General features: G+C 48.6%; 7 protein-coding genes and 1 pseudogene across 7 annotated transcripts in view; 5 read left to right on the top strand and 3 right to left on the bottom strand.

The window, feature by feature from the left end:
- The window catches only part of CNC02140 (hypothetical protein), a 3,491-nt gene extending 977 nt beyond the window's left edge, over positions 1 to 2,514 (bottom strand). Inside the window, exons 1-2 of the mRNA XM_569483.2 lie at positions 2,369 to 2,514; positions 1 to 2,317 (exon numbers count right to left, since the gene is read on the bottom strand). The exon at positions 1 to 2,317 is cut by the window's left edge and continues 385 nt beyond it. Coding sequence (XP_569483.1) covers positions 1 to 2,317; positions 2,369 to 2,487 — 2,436 coding nt within the window. The 5' untranslated portion in view covers positions 2,488 to 2,514. The remainder of the gene's footprint in view (positions 2,318 to 2,368) is intronic.
- A 182-nt stretch (positions 2,515 to 2,696) lies between these two features.
- CNC02130 (conserved hypothetical protein) lies at positions 2,697 to 7,297 on the top strand. The gene is made up of 6 exons (XM_569481.2): positions 2,697 to 3,914; positions 3,963 to 6,092; positions 6,146 to 6,609; positions 6,667 to 6,848; positions 6,898 to 7,013; positions 7,075 to 7,297. The coding sequence occupies exons 1-6, from the start codon at positions 2,709 to 2,711 to the stop codon at positions 7,123 to 7,125; spliced, it is 4,149 nt and encodes a 1,382-aa protein (XP_569481.1). The 5' UTR covers positions 2,697 to 2,708; the 3' UTR covers positions 7,126 to 7,297.
- Positions 7,298 to 7,389: 92 nt separating this feature from the next.
- CNC02125 (hypothetical protein) lies at positions 7,390 to 9,708 on the top strand. The gene is made up of 12 exons (XM_024658933.1): positions 7,390 to 7,591; positions 7,643 to 7,784; positions 7,836 to 7,864; positions 7,923 to 7,993; positions 8,069 to 8,144; positions 8,202 to 8,242; positions 8,296 to 8,308; positions 8,379 to 8,654; positions 8,712 to 8,937; positions 8,987 to 9,023; positions 9,105 to 9,370; positions 9,425 to 9,708. The coding sequence occupies exons 1-11, from the start codon at positions 7,446 to 7,448 to the stop codon at positions 9,323 to 9,325; spliced, it is 1,278 nt and encodes a 425-aa protein (XP_024514271.1). The 5' UTR covers positions 7,390 to 7,445; the 3' UTR covers positions 9,326 to 9,370; positions 9,425 to 9,708.
- A 615-nt stretch (positions 9,709 to 10,323) lies between these two features.
- On the top strand, positions 10,324 to 13,975 carry CNC02120 (conserved hypothetical protein). Its single transcript, XM_569479.2, has 12 exons — positions 10,324 to 10,446; positions 10,503 to 10,636; positions 10,767 to 10,858; positions 10,975 to 11,360; positions 11,412 to 11,558; positions 11,608 to 12,276; positions 12,325 to 12,398; positions 12,448 to 12,825; positions 12,874 to 12,989; positions 13,039 to 13,309; positions 13,368 to 13,447; positions 13,496 to 13,975. The coding sequence occupies exons 1-12, from the start codon at positions 10,408 to 10,410 to the stop codon at positions 13,795 to 13,797; spliced, it is 2,688 nt and encodes an 895-aa protein (XP_569479.1). The 5' UTR covers positions 10,324 to 10,407; the 3' UTR covers positions 13,798 to 13,975.
- A 252-nt stretch (positions 13,976 to 14,227) lies between these two features.
- Positions 14,228 to 16,526, top strand: CNC02110 (expressed protein). Its single transcript, XM_024656719.1, has 5 exons — positions 14,228 to 14,482; positions 14,552 to 14,630; positions 14,699 to 14,872; positions 14,956 to 16,171; positions 16,223 to 16,526. Exons 1-5 carry the CDS (start codon positions 14,453 to 14,455, stop codon positions 16,263 to 16,265), a joined length of 1,542 nt encoding a protein of 513 aa, XP_024512376.1. The 5' UTR covers positions 14,228 to 14,452; the 3' UTR covers positions 16,266 to 16,526.
- Positions 16,442 to 18,191, bottom strand: CNC02100 (integral to membrane protein, putative). Its single transcript, XM_569475.2, has 6 exons — positions 17,807 to 18,191; positions 17,669 to 17,757; positions 17,466 to 17,614; positions 17,281 to 17,404; positions 17,072 to 17,231; positions 16,442 to 17,011 (listed from the first exon to the last, which is right to left on the bottom strand). Exons 1-6 carry the CDS (start codon positions 17,923 to 17,925, stop codon positions 16,624 to 16,626), a joined length of 1,029 nt encoding a protein of 342 aa, XP_569475.1. The 5' UTR covers positions 17,926 to 18,191; the 3' UTR covers positions 16,442 to 16,623.
- Positions 18,192 to 18,927: 736 nt separating this feature from the next.
- On the top strand, positions 18,928 to 19,710 carry CNC02090 (annotated as a pseudogene).
- Positions 19,699 to 20,000, bottom strand: part of CNC02080 (expressed protein) — a 1,942-nt gene continuing 1,640 nt past the window's right edge. Inside the window, exon 7 of the mRNA XM_569472.2 lies at positions 19,699 to 20,000. This exon is cut by the window's right edge and continues 69 nt beyond it. Coding sequence (XP_569472.1) covers positions 19,772 to 20,000 — 229 coding nt within the window. The 3' untranslated portion in view covers positions 19,699 to 19,771.

Below are 20,000 nucleotides of genomic sequence, written 5' to 3'. Positions count from 1 at the left end.
TACTGTTGCATCTACAAGAGCAGCAGGCGGAGAAGACGGACGGGTGTGTAAGAAACGACGGGGTTGTCGAGTGCGGCCCATGAGAGATGAAAAGAGGGACGTTTTGTGCAAGAGGTATGCTTCTCTGATCTCTGGGTCGTCGGCAGGGTGGGTTATAGAGTCTGGAGCAGGCGGCAAGACGCCCATCGCCGACAAGGCCATGATCTCCGCCCGGTCGACCAAGGTCATCACGTCTTTCATTCTCCCCCAGATCTGATCGTCCACTTGGCCCAACCTGATCGTGATTGCTTTCAGAGGTCCATTTTCAGGGAGGAAGTCTTCAGCAGCAAGATTAAGTAACTGGACGTGGTTCTGGGATGAGGCATCTGACAAAGGTAATGGCAAAGGCTCCTCCTCTCTGACATTTTCATTCGTCCCAGCTTTGACTTTACTGTTCCAGTCCTCAGACCAAGGTACTTTTTTGCCCAATGACGCCCAGTCAACCTTGTTCCATTTATTAGCCGGCACAAGAGTAGAGATGAGGACTGTTCCAGGGGGAGGATTTTGACCGGGAAGTTGAGGAAGAGGCGGAAACTCTGGTGTTGTTGTTGTTGTTGTCAAGCTGGGTTCTTCGATGGGCTTGGTCTTGACTTTGGGTGGTGCCGGAGAGGGGGAATTGGCATTGGTTGGGCGAACATGGGTACGTCCTCTGCGTTTTGAGTGTGACTGAGCCTCTAGCTCAAAAGAAGACGATTTTGCAGAAGACTGTAAAGCTTGCAGTTCTCTGGAGATGGCCGCCTGGGCTGCTGGCTGTGGAGCCACTGTTGGATTTGTATTGCCACTGGTTTCCAGGGATTGGCCCAAAGGCAGCGTAGTGTCGGGAGCAAGATGGGGAGGTTTGCTAGTAACCCAATCCCCGCCAACACGGCTGACAAAACTCCTTGATCCCAAGGGGATTAAGAATTTGTCTGTGGGATGCTCTTTGAATGCAATCAACAAGAATGGCGGTGGATTAGGGAGGTTAGGTTTAGGAGGCGGCGCATGCGGGGACAATGGCACTGCAGAAGATGTTGATGCTGACACAGGGATAGGAGAGGGGACAATCCCAGGGACAGGAGAAGGGACTGAAGGATTGGCCGCCTGGGAAGCGGGCACGGAGCTGGGTGCATAGGAAGGTTGAGTAGCGGTAGATGTCAACGGTATGGTGGATGCTGCGGCCGCAGAATCGAGAGTGGAAGGGCCGATGGGGCCTCCTCCGACCTGTTTAGGACCTTTCATCTCAACTTCACTGTCCCAATCAGATTCTGCATCATCCTTCTTGTCTTCCTTGTCTTTTTCAGCCGGTACGACGGGTGTAAGAGTTGACGAGGAAGTATTTTGAGAAAGCAAGGGAGCAGGAGCAGATGTGGGCTTTTCTGATAGACTTGATGGCCCTGGAACTGCGGGAACAGACGTCTTTGAAGCGTGAGAAGTACTTGCAGCAGTCTCCTTTCCTTTCCCTTTCAAAACCTCACTAGAAGCAATGTTCACACGCTGCGGTGCTAGATCGTCGATTGCTTCTCCTTTGCTGAGCCTTGCCACTGCTCTCCCTAATCTTTCCAACTCGTCTTGGTTGGCTGTGCTACCCGCCGCTTTGTAGATAAGAGATGAAAGCCATGGGTGACGAGAGGCAGCCTGATTAACGAGTTGGATGAGTTGGGGCGAAGCCGCTGTGCGGTTTGTCACGGCCGGTCCCGGTGCTGGGGGCCGCATGCGAGGAGCGGACGGCCCAGCAGTGGCGACTGTTGGCCTTGCCACCGAAGCGGCGGGTTTAGGTGTAGCACTCGGACCTGAATGTGTTCTCTGTCGTTCCTTTTCTATCCCTTCTCGCCTCTTTTTTTCCCTCTCCCTTCGCTCGCCTGGTTTGGCTCTTTCCTTCTTGGGCTTATTAGCTCTGGGCTCCACAAAGCGCCCGACCCATAGCTCTGTGCCGTGGAAAGACATTGGGCCCAGAGCCAATGTCACACGCGCGATGCACTCGATCTCATGGGCTGGAGGTTCAGGTTCACCTGAACGCTTGCGCCCCTTGGGTTGCGGTGGGACAGGTGTCGATGCTGGGTTGGCAGGAGGCGTTGCAGAAGGAGAGGCCTCATTGAGCAGATCTCTGGGCCCGTGATATTCTCTAGTTGGGAGGGGATGAACGGGAGGCGGCGGGGTCGGGAACACAAAGACGCCTTTTGGCAAGGGCTTTGCCCTAGGCTTATTATGAGACGGTATGGGCGGGTGGGAGAATGCGAGGGGGAGGAGGGATGTGAGGTGGTGGTGGCGTGTCTGTATCAAGGAGTATGGGAGAACAAGGCTGGCAAGAGAAGGTAAGCCACGGTTGTCAGCGTGGGCGACGAGCGCGTACCTTTCTGCGAGCGGTGGGAGCTGCTCGGCGTCTCGGCCGTGCGGCTCGGGGGACGGGAGGGTCGGAAGCGGGAGGGGGTTGTAGGCGGGTGTCCGCAGCAGAGCCTTTACCGAGGCCATCCTAGTCCACGCTGCTGGCTGATCGGTGATGTATCCGGCAGAAAGTCGCCGGAAGATCTTCGAAAGCGCAAGCAACGTCCGGATCAAGATATATGTGATGACGTGGAAGATGGGGTGATACGTAACCACGGCGGGGAAGGCCGCGCGCGTCGAGGAGGTTGTTGCGCGCAGGTGGAGAAGCGACGAGGGGGCAGTACCACACCGTCGCCGCGGGGAGCGACATGCCCAGCGCCGCCCTCTCCCCCCCGACAGCAGCGGCCCTCGCAGCCCTCGCCCTCGTACTGCTCCCGCACATCCCCCGCCTCCTTTCCTGTGCCACACTCTGTCTCTCCATCCTCGCGCTCGCTCTCGCTGCCTTGTTCTGCGCCGCCCTCACCACTGATTATGCCCGGACGCCACAGCTCCTTCGACAACGCAGCGTTCTCTACCGGCTGCGTCTCAGCCCCGCGCCTTCAAGGTCGCCAACAAAGTCGCCCATATCCTCCTTCTCTTCCCAAGTGAACGCCGCCATTTCCGCTTTCTTAGATCTAGTCGTGCAACATTTTGTCATTCCATGGTACTCTCGCATATCCCCTTCTCCCGACTTCCCCGATGCCCTCGAAGAGCTCATCCAAAACGCCATCGCACAGGTTGCCGAAAAGTCGGACAAAGTCGACTGGCCGTCCTTTGTGGTGTCAAAGATCCTGCCCATCGTCACAGACCACCTTCGCCACTACCGCGCAATTGAACACCTTCCTGTCGGGCCCCAAGCTCTTCCTCTTCCACTCCCACCACATCCCCACAAGGCTCTCACCGATCCGCATCTTGCAGCCCAGGCAATAGAAGAACATCTCCGCCAGACTCTGTCCCGTATTCTACCTGATCTTTTACCAAAGTCCGAACAGACCCCTGTTGTGTTCACACTCGTACAGGAGATCCTTCTCGGCTCAGTAGTCCTTCCTGGTTTCCAAATGGTATGTGAAAGTGACTTTTGGAACAGACAGATAGACGAACGAGTCGGACAGTACCTGCATGAGCAGAAGCAGGTAGATCAATTCCTTTCAGCCCTTTCTAGCTTTCCTGCCACTTCGCCTTCTGTACGGTCGCCTACGGTGAGCAGAGTAAGGCGCAAATCTCATTCCAAAAACCCCTCGATCGATGCCAATTCGTCTTCAAGTCAGTTTGACGTCTTTCTCAAATCTATCAGGAAGCTGTGGACATTGGGAGAGGCTAGAAGATTAAAGGCCGATGTGGAGCGAGAATTGAGGAGTGCGAGACTTGCACTTGATGAAGAAAACAAGGAACTGGACGATGCTGGACCCACTCACCAATCGACTGATAAGGCTCCAAGCAAAGGTACTAGAAAGTCCCAGAAATATGTAGAAAGACTGGTAAGGGCCAAGTCGGCCATTGACTCTAGGATTGTCGAACTCTCGGGAGGAAGTAAGGTAAGCCATCGCCGCCCTCCGCTTGTTTACCCGCTGACTGATTTATAGCCTTCCAACTCGGGGCCAACTTTTGTTTCTCTGGACACATCTCAACCTATCTCTCTCTACTCCATCCTCTCCAACCCTTCATCTCTTGCCTACTGGCTCGAGTTTATGGACCGCCGCCACCGATCTCGTCTTGTACAATATTGGCTGACGATTGAGGGCTTCAAAGACCCGCTGGAAGCGACGGGTACAGACGTATCCGAGGACAGCAAATCAACGGAGAGAAACATCCACGATACGACCATTGAAGATGCCCAGTCTCTGTACGCGACATACTTCTCTGCGCCTCAATCCGCGTCTGTGTTTATATCACCACAGCATCAGCACATGATCGAAACAGCTGCCTCGTCATCACATAACTTATCGCCGCAAGACATTGCACGCGTCAGGCGAGCAGTCTTTGCTTCTCAGCGAGAAGTATATGAACAGATGGAGGACGAAGACTGGAGCGCTTTTAGTAAAAGCGAACTGTACCTCAAGGCTGTAGGAGACCTGCAGAGGACCCACTCAGCATTGAAAAGTGCTTCTGCGGTCAATGCTGACGTTCAAACACCAGATAATCGTAGAGCCACTCTTTCAAGAACGCCTTCGCCAATGGCCCAGGTGCATCATTCTCTCCCTCGGCATCAGACACCAGCTCTACTTCACCGGCCCCTGCAGCAAATTACACCGCAGACTCCCAAGGTGATCAACTTTCTTAAGCCGCACTCTCCAGCCTCAGTCTCTTCCCCATCTCTTCCTCCAGGCCCTAGCTCTGTTCAGCAAAAACGCCAGTCTCTTCCCCCAGCAATACTTACAGCACCAACAACGCCAGCGGGGCCTTCAATCTCTGTAAGCGAGTTCGTCAGAGTTGCCTCTCCTCCGCCCTTTGGAAGGAGCGTTAGCGATTCAAGAGACTCGCTAAACAGCAGTTCAAACGATTCGGCAGGGCGCCGAAAAGGCAGTGCAAACGAAATGAATTCTCCTTCTCCTTCATTATCGCCGTCGTACGCATCCACACCTCTGATTCTCTCTCCAAAACTTGTTTCGCCCCCTCCACCGTCTGCGAAACACTCCAGCCAACTTAATTTCCTTATCGGTAACGAGGAGAACGGCGAGTCACATGGAAGAGATAGACTTTTTGGGGACGAGCCTGACGATTCAAGGGAATGGGAGAGGGGAGAGGAGGCAAGAAGGATCGAGGCGATCCAGGCTGCCTTGAGCGAGATCATTGCAGATGATAACGGAAAGAGAAGTAATGATGGAACACCATCAGACTCCTTGATGAGTGAACGGGAAAAGCCTCGGGAAAGAGGAAATGACATGTCAAGCTCCTTGATCCTTGGTAGTGCAACTGATAAAAAAGAAAGAAAACGAAAGTCAAGGAGCCTCGAAGATTTGAAGAGTGCTTCTCTGTTGTCATCCACCACCTTTTCTTCGGCTGCAAACTTGTCTCAGGAGCCAGGTCGAAACTCTAGCAAGCTTCTTTTTGAAGATGATTTGCCAGAGGATGATTTGAGCAGCACACCTTCAGTAGAAGAAGACAGCGATATACCGCACAATGTCCCTCTCCCTGTTCCTGGCGATCTTCAGCTTACCGCCCAGATTTCCGAGCTTGATGCAAACCTGCTCGAGCTGGACAAACAAAACGAGCTTCTTTCCACCCTAGTCCGCCAGGCTGAGCTCACAGGCAACCAGAAAGAACTGAAGATCTTGCGCAAGAGTCAATCAAGTGTCCAAAGAGAGACTAGGGCGAAGCAGTGGCAGAAACAAGAATATGAGCGGGTACAGGATGAAAGTAGGCTCGTGCCAGGCCGAACCAGGGTATCAATCCCGTCCGCAGCAGTCACTGAAGATACTGAAAACACATCCGCTTCGACGTTGGGAGTCGTCGGGCCAAAACAGGTTGTGAGGTATACCATCCATGTCTGTCAGATTGATGATGGTCATCCAGCTGCAAAGTGGGCTGTGTCAAGACGGTATAATGAGTTCTGGGAATTGGATAAGAACCTCAAGGAATGGGCGAGTGAACATGGAGATCTTGAAACTACTGAAACGTTGAGAAAAGTAGAGATACCGGGGAAAAGCCTGGTTGGAGGTATTTCAGCAAACTTTGTAGAGTCTAGAAGGACGGGGCTCGAAAAGTACCTTCAGGTGAGTAGTCTCGCCAGCAGTAGTAGGTTTCCCCAAAACTTATGGCTCTCTAGGGATTGATGACATCACCTACTATATGTGACTCGACTCATCTTCGATCTTTTCTATCTCGCTCTAATTCCCTTGTCCCTTCCGCAATTAGAACGCAGCCCGCGGTCACCCAATTGACAAAGCTTCCACATAACTTGATGAAATCATTCTATAAGAGTATATCTTTAGGTCCTCCCTCGGAAGATATGTTCAATGCCAATACGGCGGACGTGATGTACAGTGGTCTTACCCGACAGATCAACGATCTCGGGGGATTTGTAGGCCTTGGTTTGGGAAGTCCAGAAGTTGAAGTCAAAGAAGGCCATGTACAGGTCACTCGAGACGTTTCAGTAGAAGGGATGACGAGCTTCACGGGTCCCATATGCGATCTGTTCATAGAATTGTTTGATCTTAAAGAGAAGAATTGGTTGAGGAGGCAAGCAGTCATTGTGATTCTTCAGCAATTCCTAGGAGGAACCATCGAACGGTGAGTCTGTAGAACAGAGAAACTGGCGGATTATACTGAATCGACCGATGGGAGCAGAAAAGTCAGAGATTATTTTCGTTCAGTAACCTCCCAATCATCTTTCTTGCGCATCATTCAGAATTTGCAAGACACTCTTTTCCCTTCAGGCAAACGCCGAACATCGACTGCATCTCGTTCGGAAGAAGAAAAAGCAGAAACTAGAGCAAGGGCTGGAAAGAAGCTGGGACTGCTGATTCCAGGTACGCCCTTGCATCATCTTTCCTACACCGAACTAACAAAAAAGGAAAGACGTCGCTGCGAATATGATTGGCCGAGGAAACGCCAGGAGGGCTGCAAGGCGTGTGTTCGGAGTCTTACAAGATGAGAGGCTAAACCAACAATTGATGCTACGCATCCTTGATACTGTATGTTGCAAGTTTTCCCCATGGCAGGAACTACAATAATCTAATACGATGTGCAACATAGGTTCTGGATACAATATTTCCTTCAATGGAAGGTTCTGGGGTGACTTATTGATAGCTGTGCTTCACTTTCGTTCGTTTTGGGTTTTTATACAGGCGTAGGTTCAGTTATACCTAACGCCATCATGAACCCAAGCGATAGGTTTGGTTGCTAACAACCTACCAGGGTCGGGTTAAGCGGTTTGATGATTATGACTTTGATGCAACTTCCTTTCATTATCCCTGCACCTGATCCTTTGAAGCCCTCAAACATACCCTTTTCCACCATGCCGTACATACCCATCTTGAATCTCAGGTTACTTTGACTTTGTATCAACAGCTCTCATTGTAACAGAAAAGGAATTTGTCTCCGAGATCGTAATCAACGAGATCAAGATGGAGTGCAGGGGATTAGTCGATCCCTTGGTAAACTGGGTGAAGGAAGGGTCAGACGGGGACTGGTCTCCTTCCCATCCCACCGACGCTCAACGTGAGTCCATCCTTTTCCTCTGCGGAGCATTTCTGTTCATCCTCATCTTCTGGTAAGTCATCCTCCATCCTCACCTAGCTTGCCCCTGACAGAATGATGCAAGGCAAGGAAAAATCGCGTACTGGTATACAACAAAACGAATGAGAAACAAGAAGACTGCAGTGATCAAGAAAGTGAGAGTTTGGAAAAGCGTGCCTATACCCATATTGTGGCCATTTAAGATCTTGACAGTACTTTACCACGAGGTGAGATTTGCGCAAAAATATAACAAATCTTCAAAATTGACTGTAATGCAGCTTTCACATGCTGTCGTAGGAATGCTTACGTTCGTTGGGCGCCGGATAGTAGTCTTGCTGTGCACACAATAACTTCCCATTACTTAGGATCTGGTGGAGGGAAGTCATGTATGGCAGACCTGCACAAAGAGGGCGAATAGAATTCATCATGGTCGACAGTGAGTGTCCTGGTTCCACAACTGCAGAGGGAGCTTGAAGTTCATGCCATAATACTATCCAACAATATACTGTAGAGTATGAGGGAGGGCTAACGCAGTTTGGAGGAGACACCAAACCAAATTACGCCCTGACTCTGCCTGCTGGCTATGTGTGGGTGTGCTCTCCTTTTTGACGAGGTGAACATATTTACTGAAAAGAAGATGTCAGAGGAAGCTGCCTCATAGGCTGCTGGTTCTTGTTCACGGGGTGTGAGTTGCATTACTGGGTCTTCTTAGCCTTTGGCTGATCGGTCAGATGAAAGTCAATGCCAAATGGTCAGTAAATATATTCATGGGCCATTACAGCGTCAGTAGGCTAAATTTCATAACCTTTTATTACTTGCAGGTCAAAGTATGGTGCACTTAGCCTCTTATGTTTGACTGTCATAGCAACCATTGTATGTGCATTTGTCAAGGTCAAATATGCTATAATACATCACTGGCATAGAATTTGCGCATGGGGTTTCCGGTGGATATTCTGCAATAAAGAGAAAGCTCGCGAGAAGATGGACAATCACTTTGCGTCAACGAGAACAAGAAACGAAAAAGCAAACTACTATCACGACGACAGTGAGGAGGATGGAGGACCCACTGAACATGATCTACATGTCTCCCAAGATATGTAAGTGCATTGTGCAAATATAATAACACATAAGTTCAACCTAAAATATCCCTTCAGAATCATTGGCTGTTCTTTACTCGTCGGTATCCTACTATGGGCGGCATGGAACTGGGATGATTCTATCTACCTTCGTTTCGCCATGCTTGGCATGGGCCTTCTTAGCGCTCTATATGCTGTTTGGGACATTGCACTCGACGGTATCAAGTATGCAGAAGTGGCAGAATCCGATGCCACATTGATGGCTGAAGTCTATAATCAAAGTATTCAAGAGTACAATGGACTAGTGAGTCATCACCATAGGTCATGGTCTAAAACTAACAGGGAAACCCCAGCATCCTCATCACCCCAAGCGTGAAAGGGGAGCCCGCTGTAAGTTCTGGCTATACATTGCTGCTAGGCTCGTCAGCACACCTTCGGGCAAATCTTATCATCTAATCATCAAATACGCAGTCTACGCATTCATATGGCTTTCCGCCAAAGTGGTTGTCATAATCGCTGTTCTCATTGGTGCCTACTTTAGCTTCAGAGAAACCGTCGCTCAGCAAGCCATCCAATCACGAGGGTTTTTGCCTGCACAGTTCCATTATGGCCTAGCTGATCTCCGAGAAGACACCAAAGGCGCTTCCGATGCCGTTTCGGATACTGTGTCAGGTTGGATTGATGACAACTGACGATCATACCTGATGTATGGGCGCATTACTAGACAAACAAAGGGGGTAGGGAAAAGCTGAGAAGGCGATAGTTTCAAATTTCTGACGTATGCTAAAAAGTAATGATGCGGGTTTAGACCATCTGCTGTCGTCCTGTACTGTTTTTGGAGATTTTATTCTCCCAGTAGTATTATATAGTGAAGGGTGTTTTACAACGATAGCCCGGAAGAGGGCATATTATTACTGTCGAACGCAACTAGGGTAGGATAAGTGTTGCAGTAGTTTTACTTCTTACAGTAGCATACAGTCGTTCTTCCTGTCTTCCGTCCTAGACCCTTGATGAGTCTCTCCTCTTTCTCGCGCTGAGCAGTCTTGTCTGTGTTATCTTTTTCCGCTGCTTCTTCCTGTCATTATGTAAAATCTTCTTCTGTTGCTGGATCTTCTTCCCGTATTCATTTGCTGATTATCTTTCCCCCAATCCCCACTCTGTTACGGCCTCAGTAATTTACATTCGTTACATTGATCGAAAGTGCGGAGAATCTAATAACCACGGGAATAGTGTCCTTTACAGCGTTGTTGGGTCTCCTAAATATGTACCATATGTGAAGGCATACTCTCCCAAAGTAGTAGCGGTAGACTTGTTAGACGTGTTAAATTGTTATCATCGAGTTGCTAAAAATAAGCAAGTGGTATTTGCCTTGGTTATTTGTTATGCTCTGGTGTTTGATAGAGGGGAGGGAGCGAGGAGGGATAGCGCACATCACAAGCGACGCTAATTCGGTATCCTGAAAATGATGAGCAAGGGAAGATGAGGGGACGCGTCACGCTGAGAAGAAGGGCGCTACAGGAGGATTTTTAGGGTGCCTAGAGAGATTATTACGGCACAGCACGTGGCAAATTTGGGGCGTCGCTGTTTGTTGTTTTCCCTTGCAATATTCTGGAACCGAAGGTGGAGGGAGTGGAGGCTCGAAAACCCAACGCGAAATGAACCACAGCATGTTTCATCTCCAATTTTCATCTCTCTTCATTATTGTTCGTCCCTTCCTTCTTTTCCCTCTTCGCAAACCTCTGCACTTGTCTGCTTTAACAGGATCCCAATTACTATGTCGGACGGCCGCTCGACTGGGAGACAAGATAACCTTGTAAGTCTCTGCCTCAGGCTTTTACCGTAGTGGCACAGCCATTAACCGCGCCCCAGCACTACCCCGTCCAGGCTGGTCACACTGTCAGCCTCGTCCCTCGGTCTCAAACTCAAGAGAGAGAAACTCATCCAGAGCTTCAAGGTATCACCCGCAACTATCTTGGCTCCGATCCCAACTCGGGTCATATACGGTGAGTCGCGCGTTCCGCAGTTACACACCGCATACAGTCATATCCACCCTGCAAGCTCCACAATTTGCCGATGCACGATGATGTATCCCCGATATCATTGTTACTGATCAATTATCAATTTTTGATGTAGCGATCAATCACTCGACATGCCAGAAGGCGAAGGCTACGGCATGACCGATATTCCTCACAATAGTTCAAAGAGTCATCTCACACCAGCCGATGGTGAGTTATAAATTTCCTACGCGTCCATTATTTTGTTTGCACGTCTCCTTTGGAACTTTCATTATTATTCCTTGACTTGATTCGATAGGCTGATCGACTTGCTATTATCTATCTAGGCAATGCACCCTACACAGGGGCTTCCACTCCAAATCGTGTCCACTACCCGCCGTCCCCTCTAATGCCTCGTGGTCAACCACAAGGTGATGCGTACACCACTATCCCTCTTCAAGACGGTCACAGCAATGCGTCTGTCTCAGGAGCCACTACTCCTCATTCTGAGTCTATGAACAAGAGGAAGTGGTCTTTCCTACCAGGGAACCGCTCTAGCGCCAGTCTTGAGAAAAGTGGAGTCGACGAAAAAGGAACAAAGCGACGTCCTAAGAATCAAAGAGGCACCAGCTGGGATCTTCTCGGTGACAGAGGTGAATGGGAAGAATTCAGTCCCAAGAATGCTAGCGTGGAGAACTTGAGATTTGCGGAAGGTGATGTAGGTACCAACAAGGTGAGATGAAATAATTTCAGTTGATCTGGACCAAGGACTAACCATTGACAGTTTTCAAGACTCTATTACTGGGCTCTAAATAAAGGTATCATTGTCCGATGGGCCATGTATATCATACCCGTCCTCATTCTGTTCTGGATCCCGGGTATCATCTTTTATGCCGGACTCAGGGATGCCAAAGTCTGGTCTGTGACTCTGGTGCGTGGATAAGTTCAGGGAAGGTATTACTCGCTGACCAGTCAATTAGAATTGGTGGTCCATTTGGCTCACCATCATATGGCTTACTTTCTGGGGTGCAACCGCGGCATTCATGATGCTTCCTCATGTTTGGAGGAACACTGTCGCGGTAATCGTACCCTCTGCCAAGCCCCTCACAGATATCATCGCTGCCCTCGGTCGATACGCGAAACTTACCATCTGGTGTCTGGCAATCTGGGTTTCTTTCACTCCGTTGATTGTGAACCATTACACCGGTGACGAAAGCGCCACCTCCCGATCTGATTTGTCAACCGTTGCCAACCTTCTATTTGGATTGTTCCTCTGCTCGATCGTATATTGCGTTGAGAAGCTTATCATCCAATTGATTGCTTTGCAATTCCACCGGGATTCTTACGAGGATCGCCTCCAAGAACAGAAATTCTGCCTCAAGGCTCTGACTTATCTTTATACCAACTCCCATGATATTCCAGGTAGAACCGACACTCTCACTGACGCCATGTCTACTAAAACTAAGGGTTCCCAAATGCCGAAGGTTGCGCTCAGGAAAGCTCTCAAGGGCTTGAAAGAGGCTGCTCAAACCACTACGACGGCATTGGGTAACGTTGCAAGTGAAATGGCGGGCCAGAGTGTATTGCAGACGAATTCCCCCTCCAACAGGGTCACTATGGCCCTTAATTCTGCTAATAAGTCAAAGGCTGTATGTATTTTCTCTAGCGCCAAAAAAATTGGGCTGATTCTATCATAGCTCGCCCGAAGGCTTTTCTACTCTTTCAGGGCACCCGGTGCTGCTCATCTTGACATCCAAGACATTGTACAATAGTACGTTATACTTGCACATTCATTTCATCACGAGCTCATCTGGTCGAAGCTTTCCCAACCTTGAGACTGCTCAGGCCGCTTTCGCTATCTTCGACAAGGACGGCAATGGCGATGCCACCCGCGATGAGATTGAGTCAGCTGTTTTAGGCATCCATCGTGAACGCCTTGCGCTCGAAGCTTCCATGAGAGACCTCGACGGAGCGGTACGAAGGCTCGATGATATCTTCATGGTGGTTGTCATTGCCATTGTTGTTCTTATTATGGCCTCTATGATCACCAACAAACTCACCACTTTCGTCACGTCAGCCGGAACATTTATTCTTGGTCTGTCATGGTTGATCGGTACCACAATGCAAGAAGTTCTCGGTGCTTGTATTTTCTTGTTTGTCAAGCACCCCTATGACGTAGGAGACAGGGTTGACATCGAGTACGTAATAAAAGATTAGTGCGTGCTTTGGCTGACTAGTAACGGAAGCGGCGTGCAATACACTGTTGCAAAGATGCAGCTTTTGTCGTCATCTTTCAAGGGCGTCGACGGGAAATATGTTTGGATCGGTCATAATGTGCTCACTACCAAAGTTATTGAAAATAGTAAGCAAAATGCTGTTCCATGACCTGCACCGTTCTAATTAGCCTTTAGTCCGACGCTCCGGTGCTATTTCCGAAGAATTTTCTTTCGAGGTTGCCTTCGACACTTCATTCGAAGCCCTTCAAGCTCTTCGAAGTCGTATGATTGTCTTCCTCAAAGAAAACTCTCGTGACTTTTTGCCCGTGTTTGATGTAACAGTCGACGACATGCCTGCACAGGGCAAACTGGTGCTGAAGGCGGATATCAGGTACAAGAGTAACTGGCAACAGGTATCTTTGAAGATACAAAGGAGGAACAAGTGGATTTGTGCTCTCAAGATGGCGTGAGTTGCGTGATCTTTAAAAGGAAAATAATGGTGCAGAGCTAAAACACCACCACAGTCTCGCTGACTTGAAGATATTCGGTCCCGATGGCGCAGGAAACCCCAATCCTGAGGAGGCTGGTCCTACTCAGTACACTTGTACGTGATCCGCAAGTTATTCTGCCTGCTCAGCTGACAATCTGTTAGTGGTACCTTGGGAAGAATGCAGACCTAATACCACGGAAGGATCAACAGCACCTCCTCCGCCTTTCACTTCCGCTGCGCCTTCCCCTCCTCCCCTCATGGATGCGCGAGCAGCTGTGGACGATCCGTATGGTGACATCTGGAATGAAGGGGACGAGCTTTTGGGATTCCGGTCCGCTGATCCCTCCAGGCCGGGGACTCCTGGGCCTGGTCCTGCTACAAGGCAAAGGCAGCCTCAGGTACCTCAGCATCAAGATACCTTGGGGATGTCTGAGGTCGCTGTAGATGCTAAGAGACAGCCTTAGACAGTTTGCTGGTTGTTGTTGTTGAGCTGATTATGATGATCTTAACGAAGGATGTTATCTTTTGTCAAATGGATAGTGATTGGGAGTCATAGAAGTGAATATTTCTTTTTACATAGATGACCTTACATGATGCCCTTGTGATACACGATATCGATGATGTGATGAAGTTTTATGATGCGAATGTACGCTGCCTGCCCTTCCTGTAACGACGATATAACCTTCTAACCCTCTAACCGGCACCCTCTCTTGCGTATGTTCATTGTGTATAAGGGCGTGGACGTGTCCTTACTGGATTCCGTTGATCCAGCGGCGACGTTATAAGACCATAACCAAGCAAGTGATTCGCGGAAAAGACGGGGCATACCGAGATCCGGACAATGGTTGACCACACAACTGAAATTACTGTACGTGACCATATTCTGAAACATCACTCCTACGTATCGACTTCTCACCCTTAACAGTCGTTCGTCAAGGGAATGAAGGGGCAAATGTCAGCATCGTGCGAGTAATCCAGGTGCTCCTTCCGCAATTCACCATCCTCGCATCCCTACCATATGTGAGCCCCAAGTTGGGGTCTTCAACAAAGGAAAGGCACTCCATCCTTTCAGCCCATTGCATTTAGCCTCGGGAGCACCCGTTAAAAAGCATTGACTATATGCCACCGATTGTGGAGCTATTAGTACCAGTGGGCTTATTTTTGCTTCACTCCCCTGCCTGTCTTCCGCTCGCTGAGCGTAAGTTGCTGTCTTGAAAGCCTTTATGGAATTCTTGGCCAACTACTTTGGCGGTACATCTAGTTCCTTCGTCCAGTTCGGTCGACATGCCTCTTGAAGGTAAGCAATACTCATTCGGTAATCTAAGGCTGCAAAGACTAACTCGGTGCTGTCCCTGTGAACTGAAGTTACTCCAGCTCCTTTTGCGGCGAGCCAACGGCTCCCATATGTTCCTGCAGTTCCGAGGCCGGCGGATTCGGGCGGTGGGATGTTTCCGTCCGGCGCAAGTAGTTTAGATGGTGCAGGCCCCGCTATGGCAGCCGCCTCTGCCATCATTCCCCCTGCACCTGGAGGTGTCGCCGGTGAGTAAATATTATCTCCTTTCGAGCTTTGTCCCAGGAACTAGGGCAGACTAGTTTGTTTAGGGCTGATATTGGATTGCAAGGGCCGCACAGAGCAATACCTGCATTGCCCGATGCGGGATACACATCTGTAAATCCGCCATGGTTTTCTATGAGATCACAAGGCCCGCCTTCCATCTACAGTAGCAGCTATGCTGGCCCATGTTCGCTCTATGATTCTGAATTACGCGAGCCTCCCCACTATCAAGGTCACATATACTCACATCATCCCGTTATACGAAATGAGAATTGGGCATCTTCTTCTTTACCTGCTCCTCGACGCGGGCCGCCTTCGCCGGACTCAGTGATGATCCACCATCGCCATCACCATCATCACCATCGTCGACACCATGATCATGATGATGATCTGGACCGTAAGTCTGACACGAGTTATTACGCGATGCCCAAAGATAAGCAAAGGTCACGCGCCGGTTCCGTCAGCTCTGTCCCTGATACTGAAGGATTAAACGAGTCTCAAGCGTATCGTAGGCGTTCCAGATCTATAAGTCAAGGGCAAACGTACAAACGCCATCGCTCTCCTTCCCTTCCTCCTGGCAACGTCCACCATTTGCATACCTCCATCTCGCCCTCTCCGCTTGCCGTAAACGATGGTGAACTTCCTGGTAACGTAGGCCATTCTGTTCTGCCGCCTTTGGATGCTGCTCGAAGACCGCAGAGGATGTCACTGCCACCAGAAGAGGAGCATCGTCCAAGGCCTCAGCTATTTGTACCACCAGGATATGAAGCCCCAGAGCTGAGAAAAGGCAAAAAGCAGGATATCAGAGGAGGGTTCGAAGCAACTGATGAGCGACGAGGCCGACATTCTTCGGCCGCTTCAGAGGACAGCGTCCGATCCCATCTACATCGAAACAATTCAACATTCATTCCGGGCGGCTTTCAAACGCATAGCCGCCACAGATCAGGGTCATACCTTCTTCCGGAATCCGGGTACGATCGTTCTGCCTCTCCACCGCTTGTGATGCATGGCCCAGCTTCTGCCGTAAGTGGTCCCCATTACCCTCCTGATATCGAAGGGAATTATAGAAGGCGGACTGCATCCATGCAAGGGCTTGAAAGACCAGAACAGACATCATCTGAATACCAAATACCCAGTATGGCAGGAGGTCAAGTGGTGTACGATGACAGCGCGAGTGTCGCATCAGATTCCAGAATGACTTTGGAGGATGGAGCTGTATCAGGGCGAACAAGTCAGTATGGGTTACCCCGGTATCCCCATCAGCCCAAGATGGATTATAGAAGGTGAGTCTTAAGGGTTGATATAACCCATGGAATACCTATTGATGGAAACAGATTTTGCGTACAGCGCGGCAATGCAGACGTGTTCTTGGACTAGAGTCTGCTAGGGCTGATGAATTTTTCGCCCTCATTCTGCAAAAATTGTTTAAGATAATTACTTCTTTTGTCGTCCGGAAACTCAAACGACTTATTGCCTCAAATCTTTGAAAAAATTTGCATCTCTACAATTCTGAAAATAATGCAAGTGAATGTGCTCGAGATAAAGACTTGCGTGCCCCTCTGGAGAAATATCTATTGTTGATACTATTTATGTAATCATAACTGTTGTATGTCAATTATTAACTGGTAGTAGCTATCCTCGTCGAAGATTCTGAATTCATTGCATAAAACATTTTCCAAAAGCAACCATCGTGAAGGGCTGAATCTATGTACAAATAATGAGAGGACTGCCCTTTCTACCTTCTCTCATAATGATTGGTATATGTCGGCGTCATTTTAGCATCTAGTCCAGGTTGGGTCTCATAGCTGTCACCAGCCTTGAGGGGATACATCTGGGCGCCCTCCTCAATTCTTCTGGTTTTGGACTTTTTGAAGGGGTTCCCATCGAATTGAAGATAGTTGCCCGGCCAGAAGAAGATATAGGTCGCAATGCCGAGGAGCAAGGGAAGCGAATCGAGACCCAAGAAGTATCCTTCGTGGGTAGACAGGTAACTGATGTAGCCGCCAGAAAGTTCGGCAGTTCGGTAAATGCTTCGAACGATAAAGCAAATGCAGGTAAATCCCAATGCGAAGTACAGAGGCTTCCATCCTTCACGGTGCCAGAGCTGCTTGTCTCCGGTAAATCTTTTTTGTAAATAGCGATGTCAGAAAACCAGTCTGCTTCACGAGAGAAAGTAGGCTCACACTCGGATACCAAACAGGACCCAGACACAGGAGAAAAAGATGAAGCTAACCATCTGGATGACGATACCGGCAAGGAACAAATGAGCACCTAACTCGGCTGAATCGATGCTAGAGCTAGCAGACAGTCCACCGCCAGAGCCTTGGATGAGAAATGTAAGTACTGAGACTTTACGTTAGCTAATGGTCGGTGGGGATGATTGTATGCGTACTATCAGAGGAAATAAAAATCCACGAGACCTGCCGGGCTTTGAAAGGGCGTATATGATGATGCGCCTCGAGAAACTGCACGAGTCGACCAAACAATATGTAATCGCCCGCAAGGAATGCGCATGGCTAGATCGTCGTTATTATCAGTAAACGACGATCACGCGCACACCCACGCAAACAGGCTTACAGCAAGGACGATGAACAAATTTGCAACAATATAGAGGTTAAGGTTGTGGAGATTGTCTCTCATCAGAACACGGAGGACGAAGCCTATTCCTTCGAACCACGCGCCAATGACAAGGCATAGGAAATAGTTGGCTTTGCGGCGGAAGGAATCTATAGTAGAAAATTAATAATAGGTTACAAATACGCATACTAACAAGGACTTACAGAAAGTAAGGATGGCAGCCACAATAAGGAATAAAGCAGCCCCTAAACAGTTAAGCGCCATGTTCGGAATATAGCGCAGAGGATTACAACTACAGTATCGTCAGTTACCCCTCGTTGTAGTTAATTCGAGAAACATACGTGTCATTGGCGGGATCGGCGTAAGGATCGGCAGGACAATCTCGATCCCCTCCTAAGGCATACGCGGACGAGACGAGAGATGACAATATAAGAACTTCAAACAGAGTTGATCGTCTCATGATGGCAAAGGGCGGTGATAGATTCCTTGTTTCAGCCTACTACGTAGTACTTCGGTCTGCGCGATATTTCCTGTTGAATGTTGAACTTGCGCGTGGAAGACTCGCGAGGATGGACTTATGAAATGAAGGGACAACAGAGGTATGTTCCCCTTCCCCTCCCCGTTATATATCTTGTAAGGAGGCGAAGCATTTCCTTCTCTTTTAAAATCGGCCCCCGATATGCTATGCTAGGACGGTGGACGAAGGATGGGCAAAAAGATGTCTTCGGCTGCCGAAAATTGGATAAGACAATTCTGGAGAAGTAGTACGAGAAGTAGTTCTAGTGGTTCTCGTTTAAGGCGGTCCTCGCCGAACGTTCATCGTTCGGGCAGCCGGATTTGAGTGAGGCGGTGCAAAGATAACTTGATAATTAATTAAGATAAGATCACAAGAAGGCGGTGAATCGCCGATGTTCGTTATGATAATCATCGCTCGTTCGTTCGCCCACTCGGCTTCTTCTTTATTATAAGGTAGATAGAAAAGGACACGCATTCCGTCAGCTGAAGACGACATATTCCTCCTATTTTCATCACTACTATCTCCTATGTCTCATCTTATCGCTGCGTACACATAACCCATTTTTAAATGGTGCTATTATTATATTTTCAACCACAAATTCCCGCATTTCATTCATTTCGTTAGTGACAATCGTGTACAAGTAAAAATGGTGGACGGAGCCGCATGGAAACTTCATAACTTTTCGACAAACTTTCTACAGTTTGCAACAGCACTGCAGGCCCCTCCACGGACCACCATTCAGGAGCTTGTGTCGAGCCTATTACGTATGGTGTCTCAAACTCCTGGTACAGCACATTATTTGTAAAGGACGGGATGAAGATTGTAGCATTTTTTAATCTTGCCTTTTGTTGACGTTGGAAAATCATTTTTAATTGCGCTAGATTGCTTAGACTGGCTAGTATCTTGAATCATGCATACTACAGATTCTCACTCTTGGAGATAATAGGGGTAGACAAAATGCATGCTATTTCGATGATAATTCTGAATTGATGAACGAGCTGCCAATTCCCTCAGGGAAAATGACATTCCTGAACCCTTTGTGGCGTAAAAACCCTGGAATTGAATTGGCAGAAGTCCGAGTCGGATTTACCATGAAAGGAAATTCCTCTTGAAATAACTTGAAAAAAGCCGTTCGAATTAAACGGCCTCTGGAGGTCGTTTAATTCATTTGACAATTCAAACTCGCTCTTCGTGCTTCAGAATGCATGATTTCAAAGCGTTTCAGTGCGTCTTTTTTTAATGTGCTCTTAATTACACATATCAACCCCCACTATTCTTACCTCAAATTCTGACCATACTTCTGGGCACAACTGACTAACAAGAAGGTGTTCTGAGACCATATGATACTAACTGAACATGCCAGCCTTGAGGAGCTGCTTATGAACGAGGAGGGCCACTACCATTTGATAGAGCTTTCCTGCCTATGCTGTGGTTTATACTCTGCTGACCGTCTTAGCATACTCAATATTTTGCTCTTGAGACTCGGACGTTGGCTGGGATGCTGGATGTTATAAAAGATTAGGTATTCAAAAAGCAACACATGTCAAAGTATTGCTACATTGTCAAAATCAGTCGCGTATCTATTAAGGTCACTCGACAAATTCACTGACCCCCACCGACTTGTTCTGGACCCACTGTCGTCATTCCCTGAGCCCCCACCCTGAAATCAGGTCTCTCTTTGCTTCCCTAACAGAAATAAAAATAAAAATGAGCTGCATTTTGTCTACCCCTAATGTTCCAAATACTGCCGCTCTACAAAAAGCTCCGTTGTTGCGTTTGAATATCATACTTATCTCATCTGATAATTCTCGTCACCCTTGACCATATCTCCCAATCCCTCGCCATTCAGGTCGTGCATGGGCAATCCCTCCTCTACATCCTCCGCAACCCCATTCTTTGACTTCTTTGACTTCTTGGACTTCTTAGATTTCTTGGACTCCTTGGACTCCTTGGATTTCTTAGGTTTAGGAGCGAAGCGAAGATATTTCCCTGGCCAAAAGAAGACATATGTAGCGATA

This window comes from Cryptococcus neoformans (genome assembly GCF_000091045.1).
Source record: "Cryptococcus neoformans var. neoformans JEC21 chromosome 3 sequence".
NCBI classification, from domain to species: Eukaryota; Fungi; Basidiomycota; class Tremellomycetes; order Tremellales; family Cryptococcaceae; genus Cryptococcus; species Cryptococcus deneoformans.
Note: the sequence above shows the minus strand (reverse complement) of the source record. Positions and strands in the feature narration are given on the sequence as shown.